The sequence below is a fragment of the Heterocephalus glaber genome, unplaced genomic scaffold (assembly GCF_053883595.1).
Source record: "Heterocephalus glaber isolate CG9 unplaced genomic scaffold, H.glaber_assembly_v1.0 deba00001610, whole genome shotgun sequence".
Classification (NCBI taxonomy): domain Eukaryota; kingdom Metazoa; phylum Chordata; class Mammalia; order Rodentia; family Bathyergidae; genus Heterocephalus; species Heterocephalus glaber.
Window position 1 is genome coordinate 8,054,979 of NW_028258381.1, and position 23,124 is coordinate 8,078,102.

General features: G+C 39.9%; 1 protein-coding gene and 1 long non-coding RNA gene across 5 annotated transcripts in view; one reads left to right on the top strand and one right to left on the bottom strand.

The window, feature by feature from the left end:
- Window positions 1-20,128, bottom strand: part of LOC110348183 (uncharacterized) — a 63,948-nt gene extending 43,820 nt beyond the window's left edge. Inside the window, exon 1 of the long non-coding RNA XR_015445402.1 lies at window positions 19,939-20,128. This is a non-coding gene — a long non-coding RNA (uncharacterized LOC110348183). The remainder of the gene's footprint in view (window positions 1-19,938) is intronic.
- A 15-nt stretch (window positions 20,129-20,143) lies between these two features.
- Window positions 20,144-23,124, top strand: part of Vopp1 (VOPP1 WW domain binding protein) — a 95,312-nt gene continuing 92,331 nt past the window's right edge. The window contains exon 1 of one of the 4 annotated variants that reach the window (XM_021254207.2): window positions 20,144-20,437. In XM_021254207.2, the coding sequence (XP_021109866.2) occupies window positions 20,294-20,437 (144 nt within the window). In that variant the 5' untranslated portion in view covers window positions 20,144-20,293. Of the gene's footprint in view, window positions 20,438-20,576; window positions 20,734-23,124 lie in introns of those variants that run through there. The other 3 variants (XM_013070418.3, XM_013070417.3, XM_021254208.2) reach the window with 3 other exon arrangements.

A 23,124-nucleotide genomic window follows, 5' to 3' on the forward strand; every position in this document is an offset into this window, starting at 1 on the left:
TTACTTTTGTGCTAGTTTTATTTGTATTTTCATTGTAGTCCACATAGCAATTTATTTCTGTTGTTATTTTTTAGATTTAGTAAACAAATAGTTGATGTAGAAAATGTTGATGTTTATTCTAAACACTTAGTACATATTTGATATTTTATTGATATTTCATTTTCCTTCTAAGTGCACATTGTATAATATAGTAGGAACCTCCTGACAAAACAGGAAGACAAGAGGGGTGACAAGTATGATCTGCCAAAAAGGACAGGAAAGCAAAACACCCATGCTGTCAGTGTAAGCAATACTTGTGTAGGGGACATGCTGTTTTCATGTGTGAAGACTGCCTTGGGTGTGATAATTCAAGTTAAGATTATTTCTATGGTAAAGTTTTATTTGTATTTTCATTGTAGTTCACATAGGAATTTATTTCTGCTGTTATTTTTTACATTTTGTAAGCAAGTAAACAGTTAATGTCAAAAATGTTCATTTATTCTAAACACTGTATACTTGATATCTTATTTTATTGATATTTTATTTTCCTGCTAAGTGCATTTTGTATAATATAATAGGCCTTTCCTGACAAAAGAGGAAGACAGAGAGGTGGAAAATATGGCCTGCCAAACAGGAAAGGAACCCTAAGCACATGTGCTGTCAGTGCAAGTGAGAATTGTGCATGGAACATCCTGTTGTCATGTGTGAAGACTGTGTTAGGTGTGATAATTGAAGCAAAGATTATTTCTGTGATGGACAAACCATATTTAAGAAATGATTGCTAATAATTTCCCGAATCTTGGAAAAGAAAACAACATCTAAGTATAAGGAAGTCAGAGATCTCATATCAAATTCAACTCAAATTGGAGTTCATCAATATACACTGTAATCAAATTATTAGAAATTAAAGATAATTCTGTAAGCAGAAAAAATGAGCATATACATACACAGGAGGTCCAATATGGATAGCTGTAGATTTCTCGCTAGACATCCTATAGATCAGAAGAGAGTAGAATTATATATTCAAATTGATGAAGAAAAACTGCTAACCAAAGATAATTTACCCAGAAAAAATGTCCTTCAGAAATGAGAATAAAAATCATCCTATGAAAACAGATTCTGAGAGTTCAAAACTACTAGGTCTCTCTCATAGGGTTTGCTAATAGGAAGCTATTGCTACAATTAACAGCATTATATGTGTGTGGAGGGGTGTGGGTGTGTAGCAAAAACCAAAACTCAATGGTCTGAGTTGTATTCAAAATACTCTAATGCTGAAGGATGGTGTGTGAAGTAATTTGACCTCTAATAGGTTTAAAAGCCAAAACCATTAAAAGTTATTATAGCTATAATAAATTGTTGTTATAGGACACAAATTACAAAAGAATGTAAATTTTGACATCAAAATCTAACGTAAGAAGAGTATGAATGTACTGTTATTTTCTATGATTATAGTTAAGTTGTTATCAACCTAAAATAGGCCATTAGGACTACAACATGCTTCAAGTAACCCTCATGATAACCACAAAACAAGAGCTTCTACAAAACATAAAAAGACAAAGAATTCCATGACAGAAGACATCAAACACAAGGGATGTTGCAAGAGAAGGGAAAAAACAACAATGAATCTACAAAAGAAGTAGAAAGTACAGTGTGAAATGATAATGTGTAGAAAATGAAATGGAGTGCCTGAATGGATTTTTAAAAACAGATTCAACTATATCCTGCCTATAGGAGATTATCTTTACTAGTAAAGACACACATCAATTGAGACTAAGAGATTACTAACATATTTTCCTTAAAAATGGAAACGAAGGGCCGGGGATTTAGCTCAGTGGTTCTGCTGCCTGCCCCACAAACGCAAGACCCAAGTTTGATCTCCAGTACCAAAAAAAAAATAACAGTGGAAACAAAGAAAGAGCAGAGGTAGCTATACTTCTATCTGCTATTTGAGTTATAATGGCAAACCAAGAAAAAGAAAGTCATTATATAATGAAAAATGAGTCAGTTCATCAAAAGGATATAACTATTTTAAATATATGCACAAAAAATGGGACATTTAAAGAGAAAAACTATTATTAGCTTGGCACAGTGGTGTAGAACTATATCTCAGCACTTGGAGGCTGAGGGAGGAGGATCACTTAAGCCCAAGAGTTTGAGATAAGCTTGGGAAACATAATGAGACCTTGTCACAGAAAAAGAAAAATTAAATGTTTGAAAATAGAAAGACTCAATACAAGGATAGTACTGGAGGGCTGGAAATTTAGCTCAGTGGCACCGTGCCTGCCTTGCAAATGCAAGGTCCTGAGTTTGATCCCCAATACTAGAAGAAAAAAAAAGAATAATACTGAACACACCACTTTTAGCAGTGGATAAGTCATCTAGACAGAAAATTAACAAGAGAACTTTGGACTTGAAGTACAAATTGAATTAAACAAATTGAATCTGTCATTGGTCATTTCATACAATAGAATATACATTCTTTTCATGCTCTAAGGAAGATTCTGCAGGACAAGTCATTTCATGCCAACAAGAATAATATGTTTAACATGATAGGGATTATGTCAAGAATATTTTCCAATCACAGTGGTGCAAATCTAGAAATCAATAACAGAAAGATTTTTTTTAAGTCACATATAGATAGGAATTAAATAACATGATCCTGCACAATCAATTGGTCACAGAAGAAATCAAAATGGAAATTTAAAAATACCTTGAAACAAGCAACAGAAATAAAACACAAAAGGGGTTATTGGATGTAGCAAAACTTACAGGATGTAGCAAAAAGCTTTTCTAAGAGGGAAATTGATAGTGATAAATATCTATATTAAATAAGAAAAAATAATCTAATAATAATCTGGTTCCTCAAGGAACTAGAAAGAACAAACTAACCCCAAATTAATAGACACAAATAACAAAAACAAGTGAAGAAACACATGAGATAAAGACTAGAAAAATGAAATAAATCAGTGAAACTAAAAAAGATTTAAAAGATAAACAAAATCTCCAAACTCTTAGTCTAGTTTGAGAGGGAACGCATATGAAGTCTTAGATAAATGAAACAGGAGATAGAACTGATACCACTGAAATACAAATAATCATAGGAGATTATTATAAACAATTACATATGAACAAATTGGACAATCTACAAGAAATGGATAAATTCCTAGATACAATCTATCAGGAGTGAATCAAGAAGAAACACAAAAATTTAAAAACAAAAAAAAATGAATAAAGAGATGTATATATAATTGTTGCAAAGTCCCTCATCAAAAAAAGTCCAAACCCAGATATCTTTATGGCCTAATTCTACATTCTATCAAACATTTAAAAGAACCAATATCAGTTCTTCTCAAATTCTTCCCAAAAACTGACATAGGGGAACCACTTGAAAACACATTTTCCAATGCCAACATTATGCTAATATCAGAGCCAGACAAGACACTACCAGAAAATTATAAGACAATATCCCTGATGAACATAGAAACAAAAATCCTCAACAAAATGCTAGCAAGCTAACTTGACCACATATTAAAAACTATTTCACCACAATCAAGGGAGATTTGACCCAGGGAAGCCAGGATGGTTCAAGGTATGCAAGTCAATAAAGATGTTACATAACATTGAAAGAAACAATGAAAATTATATGAGCATCTCAGTTGAGGCAGAAAATGCATTTTAAAAGTTCAAGAAATTTTAAAAAATTGTATTAGCACAGTTAAGTTACATAGATTAGTAGGTTTAATTTGGAGATATTTGTGCACACATTGTGCCAGTTAATCTTACAAACTTAACTGGATTAAGAGACCGGAAGTCACTGGGTCTTAGGATGGTACATGCTGCAGTGCATTCACCCCCTGGTGTTCATAACTGTGTGCTGTTAGGAGTGGGCCCTGGGGGAAGGCAGCCGCTTGGGAAGGTCTGGGAGGCTAAATGCTGTGTGCTGTGCTTCCCACCTTCCATGAAGCAAGCAGCTTTGCCCCTTCACACCCATCCCTGTGTTTTTGCCTTGGAGCCAGTCACCCATGGACCAACTCTTTTGCAACTCCGAGCCAAATTAAACTTCTCCTCCAGTAAGGTGGTTGAGGGTGTCAGGCATTTTGTCCTGGCATGGGAAAGCTTTCCAAAGCATGTATATAACATACTTTTATTATCCTCCCCTTTCCCCACTCTCTCCCTTTCATCCCTCCACCTGATTCCCTTCCTCTTCTGTCTCCTTTCTGTTTTCCTGTCATCTTTTAAAATGTTTTGATTGAACACCTTTTATGTTTAAAAAAAATCTCAATGAATGATTTATAAAGGAAATATACCTAAGTACTATAAAATCCATATATAGCAAATTCACAGCTAACATTAGTCAAGTGTGAACACTTGAAAGCTTTTCCTCTAAGATCAAGGACAACAAAAGAATGCTTATCATCACAGCTTCTTTTCAATGTAGTTCTGAAAGTCCTAAACAGAGCAATTAGGCAAGGTAAAGACATCAAATTCTCATAATCAGAAAAGAATTTGCTCCTGTTTATTGTCAGTATAATAGTTTATATAGAAAATTCTAGACATTCCACAAAACTCTGTAGCAGCTCTCATAAATCAAAAACTCTGGCCAATGACCTTCCTTTAGAAAGCCATCTGATCTCTCTATATAAGCGAACATGTGTATGCTCTGTGTGCATTGCCTCACAGGGATGCATGAACAGACATGACTTAAGGGCATATACTTTAATGTGATTAATAATTTTAATACATCCTGTAAAACTGTTAAGTTCAGCATTTCTCTAGGAATGACACAGTGCATGGACTAACACTCAGGAGAAACTTCTTAGTTTTTTTCAATTTTCATTTTTTATCAGTATGTATATGCAGTACATGATGATTATATTCTGTGTGGGGATGTATGTGTACATAACACATCTGTTTTCTAAATGCCTTGTCTTGCTCTCCCTCCCATCTCCTTCCATCTCTCCATTCTCTTCAATTTTGTAAAAGATCTCTCCCAATTTCCTATTTATCACTTTTATTTTGATATATATATATATATATATTTTTTTTTTTGGTGCCAGGGATCAAACTTGGGACCTTGTGCTTGCACAGCAGGCGGGGAAACCACTGAGCTAAATCCATGGCCCCTGCTCTTTATTTGTATTTTGAGTTTCTCATATAAGAGAAACCAAATAATAAGCTTGTATATCTAATTTATTTCAATTAACATTATGGTCTCAAGGTGCATCCATTTTCCTACAACTGGCTCATTTGTCTTTCTTTATGGCAGAGTACTACTTCATTGTGTGTATATATACATTTTCTTTATCCATTCATCTGTTGATAGACATATAGGCTGCTTCCAAAAGTTAGTTATTTTGAATTGTGCTGCTATACACATGGGGATGCACATATCACTGTCATATTATATCTTTAATTCTTTCAGAAAGATACCTAGAAGGGGAATATCTGGGTTGAACGCAATTTTTATTTTTAGTTTTTTGAGGAATCTCCATACTGATTTCCATAATGGTTGTGCAAGTTTATATTCCCACCAACAGTGTAAAGGTGTTTCTTTTTCTCTGCAGTCTCACCATCATTTGTTACTATTTGATTTCTTGGTGATAACCATTTTTTCTATGGTAAGATGGAATTGCAGTGTAGTTTTAATTTGCATTCTCTAATGGCAAGTGATGTTGAACATTTTCTCATAAATTTATTGGCCATTGGTACTTCTCCTTCTGAAAAGTGTCTATTTCAGTTATTCACTTTTGATTGGGTATTTTATTTGGGGGGGTTCTATTTTTTGAGGTCTTTTTATACTCTAGATAGTAGGCCTCTGCCTAAGGAATAGCTGGCAAATTTTTTTCCCATTCTATTGGTTGTCTCATCTCTTGGTTGTTTCCTTTGCTGTGCAGAAACTTTTAAATTTGAAATGATCGTGTTGTTGATTCTTGACGTTATTATACTTATGCAGTTTGGGTTGCAGTCAAAAAGTCCCTGTCTATGCCTTTGTCTTCAAGGGTTTTACCTATTTTATTTTCCACATTTAATATGATGTTGGTATAGTTTTGTCATAAATGGCTTATATCAGATAAGGTTCTTCTATACCTATTTTTTTCAGGATTTTTATCACAAACTGATGTTGGGTTTTTTTCAGAAGCATTTTATTCATCTTAAGATGATCACGTGATTTTTATACTTGCTTTTATTTACGTGATGTAGTACATTTATTTATTTGCATGTGTTGAACCATCCTTGAATTCCTGGGATGAAGCCTACTTGGTCATGATATATGATGTTTTTGTGATTTATTGAACACTATTTCCCAATATCTTGGTCAGGATTTTTGCATCTATGTTCAGTAATGAGAATGGCTTTTGGTTCTCTATCTTGGTTGGATCCTTATCTGCTTTTGGAATCAGGGTAATATTAGCTTTCAGAGTACAATACTCTTTCCCTTCAATTTCATTAAAGAGCTTAAGGAGTACTCATGTTAGATATTCCTTGGAGTTCTTGTAGAATTCCACAGTAAATCCACTAGTACCTGGGGTTTCCATAGCTGGTAGGTTTCTCTATTATTGCTTCAATTTCATTGCTTGATATTGGATTATTCAAGATTTTTATATCTTCTTGTTCAGTTTTGGTGACTCATATTTATCTAGGAATCTATTCATTTCTATTGAATTCTCCAATTTATCAGAGTAAGGTTTATGAAGTAGTTGGTAATAAAATCTAGATTTTGGTGGCATCCATTGTTATTACACCTTTTTCATTTCTAATTGTATTTATTTGGGCCTCTTCTTTCCTTTTTGGTAGGATTGCCTAAGGATTTATTTATTTTGTTTATTCTTTCAAGGAATCAGCTCTTTGATTTGGTGATTCTTTGTATGTTTTTTATTTCAATTTCATTAATTTATGTCCTGATCTTTATAATTTACTTCCTTGTATTAGCTCTGGATTTGGACTGTTCTTGTTTTTGTTCTTGTTTTGTTTTGTTTCTTTGGTACCAGGGATCAAACTCGGGTCCTTGAGCTTGCACAGCAGGCGACAAAACTACTGAGCTAAATCCCTGGCCCCTGTTCTTGTTTTTTAGCACCCTGATCTTCACCATTAGATTATATATTTGAACTTGCTCTATTTTTTTGATATGGCCATTCAGAGCTGTAAATTTCCCTCTGAGGACTCCTTTCTTCGTGTGCCATATATTCTGGTATGTTGTACTGGCATTATCATTTGCTTCTAGGAATTAATTTCTTTCTTGATTTTGTGTGTGATACATTTATTATTCAAGAGAGTATTGTTTAATTTCCATGTATTTGCATGATTTCTACTGTCTCTTTTGCCATTAATTTCTAGATTCACTATGCTATAATCTGATAATATGCATGGGATAATTTCATTTCTTTTGCCTTTACTTAAACATGCTGTATGGGCTAGCATGTAGCCTATTTTGGAGAAAGTTTCATGTGCTGCTGAGAAGAATGTGTATCTTGTTATTGTGGGGTGGAACACACTGTAAATATCTATTAAGTCAATTTGTTCAAAAGTTTGGCTCAACTCTGATATTTTTGGGTTAAATGTGATTCTTGTGTAGAGCATTCCGTTGGATTTTGTTTCTTGATCCATTCTGCCAATGTATGTCTTTTGATTGGGGAATTGAGACCATTCACCTTGAGAGTTATTTCTGAAAGTTATTTGACTTGTTCCTCTCATTAAATTCTTTTCTTTTTTTGCTGATTCTTTTTGTTCCTTCTAATTAAATGGTCACCTTACATGGTATATTCATTCTTTTCTGGCACTGTTTGCTTCACTGTCGTTTTCTAGGATCTTCTTGAGAACCTTTTGGAGTATTAGTTTGTTGATCATGAATTTCTTTAGGTGCTTTTTGCCATGGCAATATCTTACTCATCCATCAATTTTGTAAGATGGTTTTGCAGGACATATCATTCTGGATGGAAAGTCATTTTCTTTTAGGGATTGAAACACTTCATTCCAAGATCTTTTATGGTTTGTGGTGAGACATCTTCTGTAATTATAATTGATTTATCTGTATAAGTGATTTTCTGCTTTTCTCTAACATTTTTTTGAGATTCTGTCCTTGTGTTGGACTTCTGGGGTTTTTGACTATGATGTGTCACAGAGAGGTTGTTTTCTGAAAGTGGCTATTTCAGGTTCCATTCACCTCATTTATCTATATGTTAAATTCTTTCCCCATATCTGAAAAGTTTTCTGCTATTATTTCTGTAAAAATCTCTTTTAAAGTCATTGTGGTGTCTTATGATTCTTTTTACTAATTCTGATCAATCTTAGATTAGTCTTCTTTGCATTATCTAGCAGCTACTGGATCCATTTTTATGTTCTTTTGTGTTTTAAGGTATCTCTGAATAATTGCTCACCAATATTGGCCCTGTCTTCTAGTTCTCACACTATGTCCTGACACTGGTCACTTCTTTTGCCCATACTTTCAATGGAATTTTTAATTCCCTGAACCTTTTGGTACCTTTTTGTGGGCTCTTATTCTTGGCCAAGCTGGTAATTCATGTTTTGTATTGTTTTATTTAGCTATGATAGCTTTTTACTACTGTCTTCTGTAAATTCACTGATTTATTAGGTCCATTATCTATCTAGTTATATCTTCTTTCAGTTTGATGAGCATCTTATTGATCTGACTTTTAAAATCTCTTCTGTTATCCTTTTGAATAATTTCGGTGTGTAGATTTTGATTTCCACTCTATTGATGCCCCATGGATCATCTTTGGGAGTTTTGGGAGACATGTTGTTGCCTTGTCTTCTCAGGTTTCTATTGGATTTTTGTTGTTGTTTTGTTTTGTTTTGTTTGTGCTGAGGTTTGTGAGTTTATTATAGTGGAAGATTTTGTTGCTGGTATGGACACATTTTTAGTTAGTGTCTGTTTTTCAGTGGTGTGCTTTGGGCATGGCTCACTGTAAGCCTTTCTTTCTAACCCAAGATCCAACCACCTCTGTTTATATGGGAGGGGAAGCTACAGTTTATTTTGCCTAGCACTCCTTTCCCCAGGAATGAGCTGTAGTATTGTTAGTGACACAAAGGTAATTCAGATATTGATATACAGAGAAAACCAATAGCAACAACTATGCCACCTTGGCAATAGCAATAAAATCAGCAACATTAGCATCAAAGACAAACTGGATATTTACATACCATAAGAACCAATAATATACCATCTTTAACTATACAAAAAGATCTGTAATCAAAGTATAAATACTCAGATAAACCACATGTTCATATATAGTACTATCTATAAAATGCAACAACTATTTCTTCACTAACAATAGAATAATATTCAACAGTAATAGCATAGAATTAACTATCTAAAGATGAATAAAGCTTAATGAATATATATTAGTAAAGATAAAGGGGGTGAGGAAGCAGAGACTGGAAAAAAGTAAAATTTGAAAAATTGATCAATGAAGATGATGAGGAGTGAAAACTGACAAATAATCCCATTGAGGACTAAAGAAAATTAGTAGTATCAGATTAGATTAACAGATAAGAAAAAGAAGAAAAAAGAAAGATCAGAGAGCAAAATAAAACCAAATAGAGAAATAAGAAGAAAAAATGTCTAAAGGAAATAAGAAAATGAAAAAAAAAGGAAAGAAAATTCCAAACTTCCAAAAACCAATGAAGGACAGAGAAAGATAAAAAAAAAATTGAGTTCCTTTCCCCAAAAACTTTACTGTATATTTTTGAATGAATAGTTTGTTCTGGATTTGATTGGAATTTACCAAGTCATAATTTTCTTGGCCTAGCTTTACAACCTGTGGTTTTGTGAGGTCTACTCCTTGCTTCAAAGGCCCCTCTGTCCATAAATCCTTAACTGCACCAACCATCTAACCCAAGGCATGTCTTTGCTTACATTGGTATATGGAGAAAGCAATCAGATCACTGATCTCAGCTGGATGTAGGCAACAGGGCAGAGGTTCAGCCCAACTGCTGAATGTAATGCCAGCACTTTCAGATCCAGCCACCTCTGAAAGCCACAGGCATGGTTTCTTATGATAGAGGGCAGGCACCATGTCTTACCCAGTCTGAACTCAAACTTTGCAGGGAGTCTATGTATATTCTGCACCCTCTCCATGCTATCTACTATGGCTGTCTCTCACCCAGTCACCATGGGAGGTTGACACTGGAAACCCTGAGATGGAGCTGTTTTCTACTTGTTCTGGGGGCTCGGTTTTAAACACTAAACCTGTTCTGCAAATGGCACCTGATAAAACACTCTCTGGCAACATGTCAGGTGCTGCACGGGGTTTCTTCTCCAACTCTAGCCTGCCTTGAAGAAGTCGCTTTCTATGTCAAACCCTATGCTGTTCTTTTCCCCTTTCTCTGTTTTTTCAGTTTACAATAGCTCTAGGATTTTCTCTGACTAGTGCCACTGCCCAGGTCCATAATTTCTCCTTGATCTGCCAACCCTCCAGTCTTATCTTCTCTCCTAGGTGTTGGCCTCATTCATGATCAGGTCAGTCAGTTTGTTGGAGCCTCTGCTGTCCTGTGCTGAGAGGAAACAAGACACAGAGCTAGCTCAGATCTGCGGGTAGCTATGGCCAGGACCTGGAGTATACAGGCACAGAGTTAGTTGAGGCCAATATTTGGCATCATCTATTCTACAAGGCTCCATCTGGTTCACAGGTGCTTTATCTTTATTTGATCAGAAGCAACTTATTTGACTCAAAAAATGAGACAAAAAAAGCTTTTACAATTATGGCAACTCTTCAGTCTGTGCATATACAAAGACAAAATAACCACTTCAGTTCTGATATGTAATCATTAAAGACTTGAATAGTTCTGCAACTGTAGTGTTGTTTGGCAGCAAGCACACACATAACATGTCTTCATGCATATCCTCCTGAAAATACATTGCACAAAAACAAGCATTTTTGCCTTGTTGCCAACATGGCTAGACTCATCACCCTGGACTGTGTACCACAGTGACTTATCAATCATCACTAAGAATTATACTTCTATACATTCTGCTGTTTGATCAATTTGTCTATTTATGGTGCTGGCCCAAAGAGGAAAAAGTGGCATCTTTTGAACAGTAGCCTGTCCTAAAAGTTCATGCCAACTGTCCTTAGTAGCATGTAGGATCAACTCTTCACAAACACTAAGGTCTTTTTAGCTTTAGCAATGTGGTTATCCATTAAGAAGGATGCTCTTAGTGTAGAAACATTGATAAAGTGGTAGCCACTACAATTGCTTCTGCTCTTAATGTTTATGGTTTTTCTTTTGAAAAACTTCAAAGACTTGCTTTTTAATGCAGAATATTTGATCTCCATGTGGTGAAGCAGTTTTGAAGTTTCCATGGCTTCACTGACTAGCCAGTCACCACACATTGTATGAAGTGGTCTTGAAGAATGTGAGTGGCTTGTTGCAATGAACGCATAGTTTAAATAAGAATCTTGGTATTTTCTTTTAAATGGACTTTCATTTTGATGGCAGCCTTTGAGTCTCTGCTGTCTCATCATTGGCTTCTCCCCCGCTTTCAAAGAAACTGCAATGATGTTGCTTTTTACTCATTTTGGCTAAGGCTAGCTATTGGGCTTACCAAAACTATGAGAAAGGAGGCATGGTTGGAAGTGGTAAGTAAAATAATGGACAAGCCATATGTGTGCTAAAATAAGTGACAGATTCTGAATCCAAGCCTGCCACCAGATACAGCTACACAATTGAAATTCCTCAACTCACTGACTACTATAAAGCCTGCCACCAGATGCAGCTTGTCACTTGCCACTCACTCAGGGAGTTTTAATACATGTCTGCAAGAAATTAATGTATCAGTCTCTGTGTAGTCAAACCCCTCTGCTGAGTTGGTTTGTATTTGCAGCTGTTGCCCATGCTAGCATCATCACCTCACCTCCGCTTAAGATTATCAGGCATCAGATTCTCATAAGGAAGGTGCACCCTAGGTCCCTTGAATGCACAGTTTACAGTAGGGCTTGTGCTCCTATGAGAATGTAATGCCCCACTCACTTGATAGGAGGCAGAGTAATGCAAGTGATTGGAGTGGCTGTAAATACAGAGGATGATTTACTTGTTTGTCCCCTGCTGTGCAGCCCAGGTTCTTACAGGCCATCGACTGGTATTGTTTCAGGGCCCAGGCACGGCGGACCCTTGCACAGAAGACTTTAAAAGTTCTTCTGAGTTGGACATGGAGGTGCATGCCTATAATCTCAGTACTCTTGCAGGCTGTGGCATGAGGACTGCAAGTTCGACCCCAATGTGGGCAATTTAGTAACTTAGTAAAACCCTGTCTAAAACAAATTTTTTTAATTAAAAAGGGCTGGGGATTTAGGTCAGTGCAAATACCCTGTGTTGTTGACGCAAATCAACAATGAGAAACTCCTTCTGGTGAGATCTCAGATGGGAATCAGGAATATGCTATTGGACTCAAGAGCAAAGACATTCTTTTTTATAAAGTAACAGAGAAGTTGACTGAATTATGTTCTAGGATTTGTAGAGATGAGAAAGTATAAATATCAACCTTGGATATTTAGCTGAGATTTTTCTAAGTAAAGTGTTCAAAGTGTGGACTTGCTTCTTTCTGCTTATTGCAAAATATGAGAGGATGGAGATGAATGAAGAAGATATTTTAAACAAAAGATAACCAGAACCTAAAGATTTGGAAAGTTCTCAACATAAAAATATTGCAAATATTCAGAAAGTGGATTCTGGGGAGAATTCCAAGTTTAGCTGGAGAACCTCTTTATAAAGTGATGTTGGATGTGATTCATGGATCCAGGCAGCCGTCTCAACAGAAGCCAGGAATAGAGATGGGCACTGTTATCCTTAACTAGAGGAAAGACATAGAACAGAATGAAGGAGGCCTGTTGGGCTTCTGGGATTTCACAGCGGAGGAAGATAGAGCTATCTGGCTGTGAGCCCACATGATCCTTAAAAAGGAAGAGAGGAAGCACTACCTCAAAGATGTGACTGTCTCCTTGGTTGCAGAGTGTGGTGCAACTTGCTCAGTTTCAGTAGGCTAGGCTGCCACAACCTCGGGACTGGGGAGTAGGACTGACACTCAGCATGGACAGCAAAATTACTCCACACCTTTGTGGGCTGGGAAGGCAAAGTCATCACCCTAGTGATCCCAGAGGACAAAGCATCAAGTCAAAGATTATTCTTGAATCTTGAAATCTAAGACAATTTGCCCTTCTATGATTTTATTTGTTTGAGAATTGTGATCTCTTCTCTCTGATTTCTCCCTTTTGGAATAAGAATATTTATCCAATGCCTGTCCCACCACAGTATTTTGGAAATAAATAACCTTCCTGTTTTCACAGTTCATATCTAGAGAGGAATTTTGCCACAGAAAGACAGTGTCCCCCAGTAACACCCTACTTGAGTTATATATCATACCTACATGTAATTTGGGACTTAGAGTTGGTGCTGGAATGGTTAAGATTTTGGGGCTGCTGAACTTATCAATAATGTAGTTTGTATGTGAGAATAACATGAATTTTTGGAGACAAGTAAGAGAAATATAATGGGCATGTTTTCCTCCCCTCAAAATCAGTATTTTAAAATATCAACCCTAATACCCTATAATGTGACTGTAATTAGATAGGGGAGTTTTAAAGTGATGATAGTTTAAAATGAGGCTGTTAGACCTGAATCCAGTCTGAGTATTGTCCTTACAGAAAGAGAAAATTTTACTAGGGTATGTTGGCACCCACCTGCAATCCCAGTACTCTGGAAGGCAGAGGCAAGAGGATCACAAGTTCAAGCCCAATCTGACCAAGGTCAGGGACACTAGGTCCTCACAGACTGGGTCCTTTCTTCCTGTTTAGAGATAGTCACTTACTGGAATGATACGAACTTGATCAGGAGAGTTTGCTTGAAAACATTAAGAAACTGAAGCAACACAGTAGCTATAAATTGGGAACTACCAAATCAAAGCAAGGAACCAAAGAGCACTGGGCCACATGCACAACTTTTTTGGTGACCCAAAATGCAGACCTGGCCTTCAAAGAGTATCCAGGGGACTTCTAGATTACAACAGAAGGAGAGAGAGGCTAGACTTAGAATTGGTAACTATTTTAATATAACAACTTTTAGAGGACTATTAAAGGGATTTTCATTCACTAATTGTTCCTGACAATCAAAACTTTACCAACCCTTTACATTTTTGTTCATTAAGTTTATTGGTACATTTTAGGTATACAGTACAGTTACATTCATCATTGGGATCTTATACCTTTACATGATGTATCTTGGTTCTTATTTTTTCCCCATTCCCCTGTCCTCCCTTCACCCCCTCCTCCCTTCCCTATTTACAAAGACTTTGTTTCCATTTTTTTCCTTTTCCCATATTTTTTCTTTTCCCTTCTTTTCTTTCCCCCACTCTCTCACTTCCTCTACTCCTTTAGGCCTTTTCTTCCTATTTCACAATATCAATTATACATTTTGATCCTTATTTACACTTTTAGTTTTTCACGTCAGGGAAACTATTCAGTATTTACACGTGTGTCCTATTTAGTTCACTAAAGAGTATGGCCTCAATGTGCATACACTTAGCTATAAATGTCTCTAGTTTCTTGTTCTTTATGGTTGAGTAGTACTCCATTTTATTAAAAAATCATATCTTCTTTATCCAGTCTCCAGTTGATGGGCAGTTGGGCTGTTTCCAAGCTTTAGCTATTACAAACTGTGCCGCTATAAACATGGGTGCACATATATCGCTGTAGTATGATTCTTTTAATTCTTTTAGGAAGATACCCAGCAGAGCAATAGCTGCGTCCAATGGGACTTCTAATTCTAGTTGTTTGAGGTATCTCCATATTGATTTCCTGCGTGGTTGCACCAGTTTGCACTCCCACCATCAATGAAGAAGGATTCCTTTCTCCCCACGCCCCTGCCAGCATTTGTTATTGGTTGATTTCCTGATAGCAGCCATTCTTTCTGGGGTGAGGTGGAATCTCAGCGTTGTTGTCATCTGCATCTCTCAAATGACTAGTGATTCGACCCTTTACATTTGAAATCAGAATACTAATGTAGACATTTCACAGAAATTGCAAAATTTAGCAAGTAGATACTTTAGGGAGGAATTTAGTAGGACTTTAAAAATTCATATTTATAGGTTGAGGGCATAGTTCTTTGGCAGGATATGTGGCTAGCATGTGTGAGGCCCAGGGTTCAACCTCCATCATCAAAACAAACATAAAAATAGACACCAAACAAAAATCAAACCAAAAACATCTAGGTTTTTAACACATCTTCTATACTCCCTACTCGCTTCTTCCTTTTAATCCTCTAATGTCCTCTTCCTCCCTGACACAGTTTTTTCAACTGCCAATATTTTTCTGTAACATTGGACCAGGTTTTAAGGGGACAGAAATGTACATGACATAGGCATGTACTGCCAAGTGACCACATTTTAGCTTTGAGGCAGTTTGGACCTTTTTAATTACAAAGAAGTGGTAATAGCATGTTAGATCCAAGTTATGAAAGAGAGTAGAATGACCTAAACAGCCATGTCCTTTGAGACAACTTAGGAGACATCACCTAACCCAGCAGACCCAGATGCCAGATGTCAGATGGCTGGCTGTGGGTGCAAGAGACTGCCTCGGTGAGCTCCATGAGAGCCAGGCAGGAGCACTGACAGGAGCTCAGAGCTCTTCGCCTGTGCACAGAAATACCAACGCGTCTGTCTCTAGGAAACATCTGAAGACTTTGGTGCCAACACGGAGCCACGCACATCTGCTCATGAAGCGCAGCAAGAGTCCTAACGAGGACAGCGGCTCTGGGCATCACTCAGGAGCAGCTTTTGAGAGAAGCTCCTGGGAGTAAACAATGCTGATGGAAAGTAAGACTTTAGTTCTCCCTTCCAGTTAGTTGGATGGAGGAGATTTAAAACCATGCCCAAACTGTGAAATAAAGCTAGGGACTAACAATTCCAGGAGCTTGGTTTTTCTTACTGGAAAGCCATCAGTGTAACAGGGAACTTACCAAGGACTTCATTGCTATGGAAATGGTTTCCTGGTTTATTGCTCTTAAGGGAACTTTGCCATTAGTGCAAGGAGGAAACATGGCTCTGGAGCCAGATAAGGCTTAGTTTAGCTCCACCTCCTATTATTTGACAGGGCTGGGAAGGTTACTTTTTTTCTATAAATGGTAGTGCCCAATTTGAGAAAAGGCATCATGATATCTACTTTCCAGTGTTGCTGAATGATTAAGTTCTACATCATACGAAAAGGCACTTGTAGCACAATATGTGAACTACTATCGAAAATTTCCTCTTTGTCCCTAGTATTTAACAATTATGTTCCTTTAATAAAAAAATAAGATAAGGGAAAATGCATGTGTTAGTCAACATTCTGCATCATTATAAATGCCTGCTATAAATCAGTTTAAAGAAGGAAAGAGCTTATTTTGGCTCATGGTTTCACAGGTTTCAGTTCATGGTCAGTTGGCCCTGTTGCTTTAGGGTCTGTGTTGAGGCAAAAGTACATCCTGGTGGGGTGCACAGTGGTGGAGGAAGCTGCTCACATTAAGGTGTCAGGAAGCCAGGAGAGAGAAGCAGCTGGGTCCCAGGATCCCCTGTAAGGCCATGCCCCCAGCGACTCAACTTCTTCCAAGTAGCCCCACCTCTTGAGGCTTCTGGCACTTCCCAGGAGCACCACAAGTTGGCATGCCACCTTTAACACATGGGGCGGCCGGGGACAATTATTCCACCACAGCGAGACATAGCCAAGTGGAAAAGTGACCTATTCACATCTAGTGGAAAGAAGAATTAAGAGACTTTAGTAAGGCTAGTTTTGAAATGCCAATTTATGAAGTGCCCAAATTATCACCACCATTTCTAACAATTAAAATCTTAGAAATGTCACTGAGTAAAACTTCACCTCCAAACCTCCCACGCCTTACCCAGTCCTGTCGTTTTTCACCTGCCAGTTCTCTTTATCACATTGGTCAAGAAATAAAAAATGTTTCTTTATCCTTTTAAATTCAATCTCCATGGGCCTACACATTAAACTGATGAAAGACAATTTAACAGGAAAAATGCTTATTGATATGATAGACCTAAATGAAAGGAGTAAGCAGCTGACCAAATGGTCAAAATTAGTAGAAAAGGAGATGAGTGCAAAGATTTCCATGCAAAGAACAAATTGTTTTCTTTAAGAAAGACAACTGCATAGAGTTTGGGGTGAACAACGGGAAGATAAGAAAGGCTACAACAGTGCGTGTTTATGCTGTTGCAAGTGGTCTTTGAATCTTGTCAGATATGAAACTACACTAGAGAGGAAATTCAAGACAGGTTTATTCTTGGCTTTATTCTTAGGAGTGGACCTACCTGAAGAGAAAATTTATGGCAACCTTATTTCCTAAAACTTGAAACATTTAGTCACATTAGGGGACCTCTGGGACAGAATCTTTCTGCTTCTCTTGAAATTAGCAATAATGCCTAGACGCTTCCTTCTATGGCTCCATCCCACACTTCTGCATGAGCACACGCGCATACATGCACACAAACACACACACACACACACACACACACACACACACACAGGTTGGAAGGTATCTAGGATGCCCCTTTCCAGTCTTGTTCAGACAAGTATAACTCATCTTTATTAGTGTACTGTCTCCTGAGCTTATGACCTGGGTTACCTGGATGGGCCACACTTTTCTTGCAATGCACCTGGAAAAAGACTCCAGAAATCTGATCCTTGTTAATTCTTCTAGCAATATATTGTGCTAGGTAGATATATTGTGCTAGACTCTCACTGGATGTTTTGTAATTTTTAAAAATTGAAACAGCTATATGTCAGCTTCCTTTACCTATCATTTTATACCTATCTGGAGAGTATAAAAAGGAATCTAATCTCTTACCATCCACTCCTATTAAAAGTCACTTCATTTTCTGCCAGGAGTCTAGATGGAGAGATGGTCCGTTAAACAGCTATGATCAGAGGGCTGATGCAGAGACCAGGAGGTACACAGATGACCAGGCATCAATTATATCGATCTTATTGCTCCTCCAGGCTCTGCCCTTTGGTCGACTCTTTCCAACCTTGCCCAAAGTCTGTTTTCTACACAACACTCAGGGGGATCCTTTGATTCTTTGGAAGCTTAGGCCAGCTCCTGTTACTTTGCAGCTCAAAGCCCTCAAATCACCTTCCTGTTCTCTCAGAACTAAATAAAAACCCTTACAATGGACTTCAGAACTGGGGCCCCATTTCGTTTTGACTTCAGGTTCCACTATGCTGTGGAATCCCAGGGCCCCAGTCCCACAGACCCTGGCTGGGAAGTCCCAGGTGGGCCTGATGAGGCCTGGCGCCCCTGCCTGCGAGCCTGTAATTACTACTAGAGCTAGGTTCCTTCCTAGCTGGGTCTCTGCTCCTTGTGATCTGCCAGAGGCCTGGCCTGACCCTTGTTTCTAGGAACATTCAGCCCTGTCCCAAGTGCTTTCATCAATTTATTTTTCTTCCTGGTGCTTACCACCATCTGACACATGTTTGTTCACTTCTATTATTTGTCACCTCACTAGACTAAAGTCCACTTGATGCAGCCACTCTGCCCTTTTTGCCACTGCTTTCTCTATTTGGTTTATTCTTATATCTTCAGTGCCAAGCACAGGATCTGGCCCAAAGCAGGCATGGATGAATCTCTGTTGAATCTCTGGAACACCTGTTCACCTTTCATGTGGACACAGTGGGGTCTTGTAGGATCTTCTCTTTTACTTGCTTCCTTTAGCAATGCAAAAGTAACAGGTTCTTTCTTTCTCTTCTACTGGGAATTGAACCCAGAGCTTTGGTACTTAACTATATTCTCAGCCCTTTTCTTAGTTTGAGACAGGGTCTTGGTAATTGTCCAGGTTAGGCTCAGACATGCAACCCTCCTGCCTTAGCCTCTTGGAATGCAAATTACAAGAAGTTCAGCTCACCAAAACCATCTTCTCAGGTGGATGGCCAGAGGCAGGAAGGGTTTAGATGAGGCATTAATATGTTAATAAAATTTAATAGAGGGCCGGGGATTTAGCTCAGTGGTTCCAGCGCCTGCCTCGCAAGCGCAAGGTCCTGAGTTCGATCCCCGATACCAAAAAAAAAAAAAAAAAATTAATAGAAATATAACATACACTCAAACACAAAATGAACACAAATCAAAGTTCCATCTTAATCCATTAATAAGAGAACCAGGAGGGTGACAGAGCTGCTTCAAAGGAGAAGGCTATAGGTCCAGCAAGAAAAGAGGAAACACTTGGCATGAGGTTGACAAATAACAGAAAACTAGCTATGTTTCTAACCCTAACAATAGTCTTTTGAATTATCACAGGACACGATAATTTTTATCATCACTAGGGGAAAAAATCTGGGATTCTATCACACAGTATGCTTTTGGTTTACAAATTAACTTTTCCCATTTAAAAATTATTTTTTTTCTCTGCTGAGGATTGAAGCCAGGGCCTTTATAGTGAGCTACATCCCCAGCCCTTCTTCATTTTTTGAGACAGAGACAGGGCCTAGCTAAGTTACTAAATTTCCCAGTCTGGGCTTGAATTTGTGATCCTCCTGCCTCCTTCCGGAGTGCTGGGATTACAATATGTACCATCACACCTGGCTTTCTGGCCTCTCTTTTTAAAATTTGTTTTTATGTGGTACTTGGGATTCAACACAGAGGCTCTGACTTGCTAAGCTGGTTCTGCTCCACTGAGTTACACTTTAAGTTCAGTGCTAGAAGAGTTTTAAAGAAGGCAGTTATTTGAGTGTAATGTCCCTCAGCAGGGTTAGGAGGCTACGAGTTTTTTTTTGCCTTAATCACAAGATTTATATTCACCAAGATGCACGCACTGAAGGCCAGAAAGGTGTTTGGAACTTGACTCAGTTGGGGTCTGTTTACACGAACCACATTCCCTCTCAAGTGAAGGGCAGTAGTGTCTTTGTGCTCCTCCCACTTGTTTCTAGACCCAGTGCCCGAGCGAGATCGCAAGGCCCAAGGACTGACCTCTTCCTCCGGACACCTGTGTCACAGGGTCCAAGAGACGATCTCTCCCTGTAGACGCCAATGTGGTTCTCCTTCACCTGTTCTCTAGTCCATCTTGCAAGTTTAATCTGCGCTTGTTGAATAACTCTATGAATAAGGCAGCATTTTGAAAAGCAGATAGTCCCTGGGTGCTGGTTCCTGGGACAGAAACTGGGCAGAGGTGTTGGCCACACGGTGGCGTCCAGGTGGGGTCCTGGGGGTGAGTCCCGGTGGTCCGGGAAGACAGGGTCATGGAGGTCTCGGGTTTCGCGCTAGCCTTCCTGGCCTGTCCACTGTTCTCACCTTCCGGCGAGGGAGGTGCACGGGAACAGAAAGGATGGAGGAGGGAGAACTAGGCCTGGGAGCGGGGCCACCTGCAGCAACTCGGCCTCGTGCCGCTCCGGAGCGGTGGCTCCTTCAAGAACGGCCCGCTGTCCCCAAGCACACAGCAGTCCTGCCCGCGCTCGTCCCCGCGCCCCAGGTTACTGCTCCCGCGAAAGCGCGCGCGGCCGCCCTGGTCCCCGGGCGCGCCCGGGGGAGGGGGGCCTCGGCTCTCGGGAGCGCGCGCGGCCGCCCGGTCCCTGGGAGCCGCGGGAGCGCGCGGCTCGCGGTCGGGAGCGGGCGGGGCGCAGCGAGGTCTGCGCGGCGCGTGCGGCTTCGGTCGCGGTTCCCGTCGCCGCCCCGCGGGTGGACGCGTCCGCAGCTGCCGAGGCGGCGGTGGCCATGGGCCGCAGGCCGGGGCGCGCCGCGGCGCTGCTGCTCGGGCTTCTGACGCAGGTAGGAGCGGCGCCCACGAGGCGGGGCTGGGCCCGGGACTGCGGGCCTCACCCACGACGGCGGCGCCCGGGCTGCAGGGGCGCGACGGGAGGCCTGGCAGGGCTGGTGACCTTTGCGCGCTGCGCCGTCTCCGCCAGCGCCGGGTCTGGGGCGGGGCGAGATCGTAAGGAAACGTGGCCCGCCGGCCCGAGGAGCCCGAGCTCGGCAGAGGGGAACCCGCGGGGACCGGGGATGGGGGCGCCGAGCCGCGGCCCGGGCTTGGGAGTTGACGAGGGGCCACCCACAGCCTCGCGGGACCGCGGCTCCTCCCAGCTAGAAGTGCCACCTGCCCGGGCCACCCCCTTCCTGCTAAGGCGGCTTGTTTAAAGTGGGGGCGGTTGGAATTCTGTGTAGGGTCTGATTTAGGGATCTTTCAGCTCCCCAGCTAGACTCATTATTTTGAAAGAAATTTATATTAAATTAATGAAATCGATGCAATCTTAGGTAGTGATTGACCAATGTCTCTTTGGTCTTGCCTGTTTTAGAGAGTTGTAAAACTCCCAAATAGTTGAGGAGTAATGCTGGAAGTGACTTCTTTGTTTTTTTTTCTTGTATTAAGAAGTAATTGCTAGAAAATATTAAAAGCCTTGGTTCTCTTAAAGGAAGGTGTTGGGAAAAGTTTTTCCTTGCCTCGGGCTTTACCACAGCAAAGATTTTCTGGTTTTATTCAAAATTTCTCCCTTGCTTGGTATTGATTTTTTTGTGATGGGCCTCCCCATTCTTTCCAGTTGTTCAGTTTTAAAACCTGACAAATGGAATCGCATCCCCTTTGGTGACTCACCAGAGAGAATAGAGAAGCGCTCTGCTATTTACGTAAAAACAAATGTGTGTGTGCCCGAATACATCAGTACCCACACTTGCAGTCCTTCCGGTATTCTTAGTGCTTGATGGAATTATCTAGCATCTCCTTTCTTCTATTTGTGCTGCCCGTTTCTCCCAGGCCTTGAATTTGTGCCCAAGGGGTCGTGGGGACTCAGTTCTTTACAAACAGCTGTTTTGTTCCATAGGAATTTGTCATCTTAACAGGGATTTCAAATCTTGCATGCAAGGTTGAAAGTATCATAAAGGCAGAGCTACCACGTAGAACAAAACCTGAGTGAGTAGGATGATCCTTTCACAAAGTTGAGTGTCTGTGTGTTCAGTAAGTTTTCTTTCCTGCACACTTGTATGTGATGATATTCTTGAGTGCAGCACTTTCTTTGTGGTGGAGAGGTGTCCCTGGGAGGAACTAAGGAGGTTTCTCTGTAATTCGTCACATGGAATTTTATATGTGAGATTTCTGACAATTTGCAGCGTAAATCGGTGGTGCTGAGTGTCTCACCAGCATGCCTTGGGTTTGCTGAAGTCCTGAATCTGATGTAAGTGCACAATTACACTTGCCAAGCCTGTGCCAAAGCAGTGGGTTCTCTGCATGTTGACTGCATGAAAACAATCAAGGGAGGGGTTTGATGGCCATAGCTTCCAACTGCCAGCTGCAACCTGGGAAATTTGTCTTTGTTTCTTTGTTCCACTTCAGCTGGTTTCAGTGTATGAATTTGTTGTGTAGTTGATCATGAGCCATCTGGAATTCAGAGAGGGCTTGTAGCATGGAGTTCATTACTGTTTCCTGCACCCCTATCTGGGGTCCAGCATGGGTGGTTTTCATGCAGGTAGGAGGCCCTTGAGTGGGAAGGAGATCTGAGGACTGTTTGAGAAGAGCTTTCTTGCCCTGTCTTGCCATCCTTTCAGAAATTTCTTAGCTGTTACACATAAAACTGCACCTTTATTTGTACTCAGGACTTTATCTGTACTCATTCATAGAATGCTTCCCCTGGGCCAGGCACACTAATTCTCAGCACTTTACAAATGTTAACCCATCAATCCTTGTAGCAATTACTTTCATCCTTATTGTTGTTCCAAAGAGAGATGCTCAGTGACTTGTCCACGTCCCTAGTATGAAGTGGGAGGGCCCCAAAGTGTAAACCTAGACTGTCTGTTTCCCGGTTATGTCATCACCTTGCTATTCTGCTTCCTCTCCAAAGCCTTCCTGCATGGGGGCTTGTGAGCAATTTGCACACTGCATACTGTACCTTGCCTATTGTTTATGCCAGGGGCAGTACTGGGCTTGGAGGTGTGTGACCTACTATGCAGATAAGCCAACAAAATCTCTAGAAACTCAGTCTTTTTTCCTTAGAGCAGAAGTATGACTTAGGATTCAAGCTGACACTTTGGTAAGTGAACCAGATGCTGGCTATGATAACTGCCTGGACAGCAGACATTAGCAGGACCATCCTGGCTGTGTACTTATCCTGAAGCAACACAGGGCTCTGAGCCAGGAGGCAGCTGGCAGCCACATCCCAGGGGGAGAGGGGG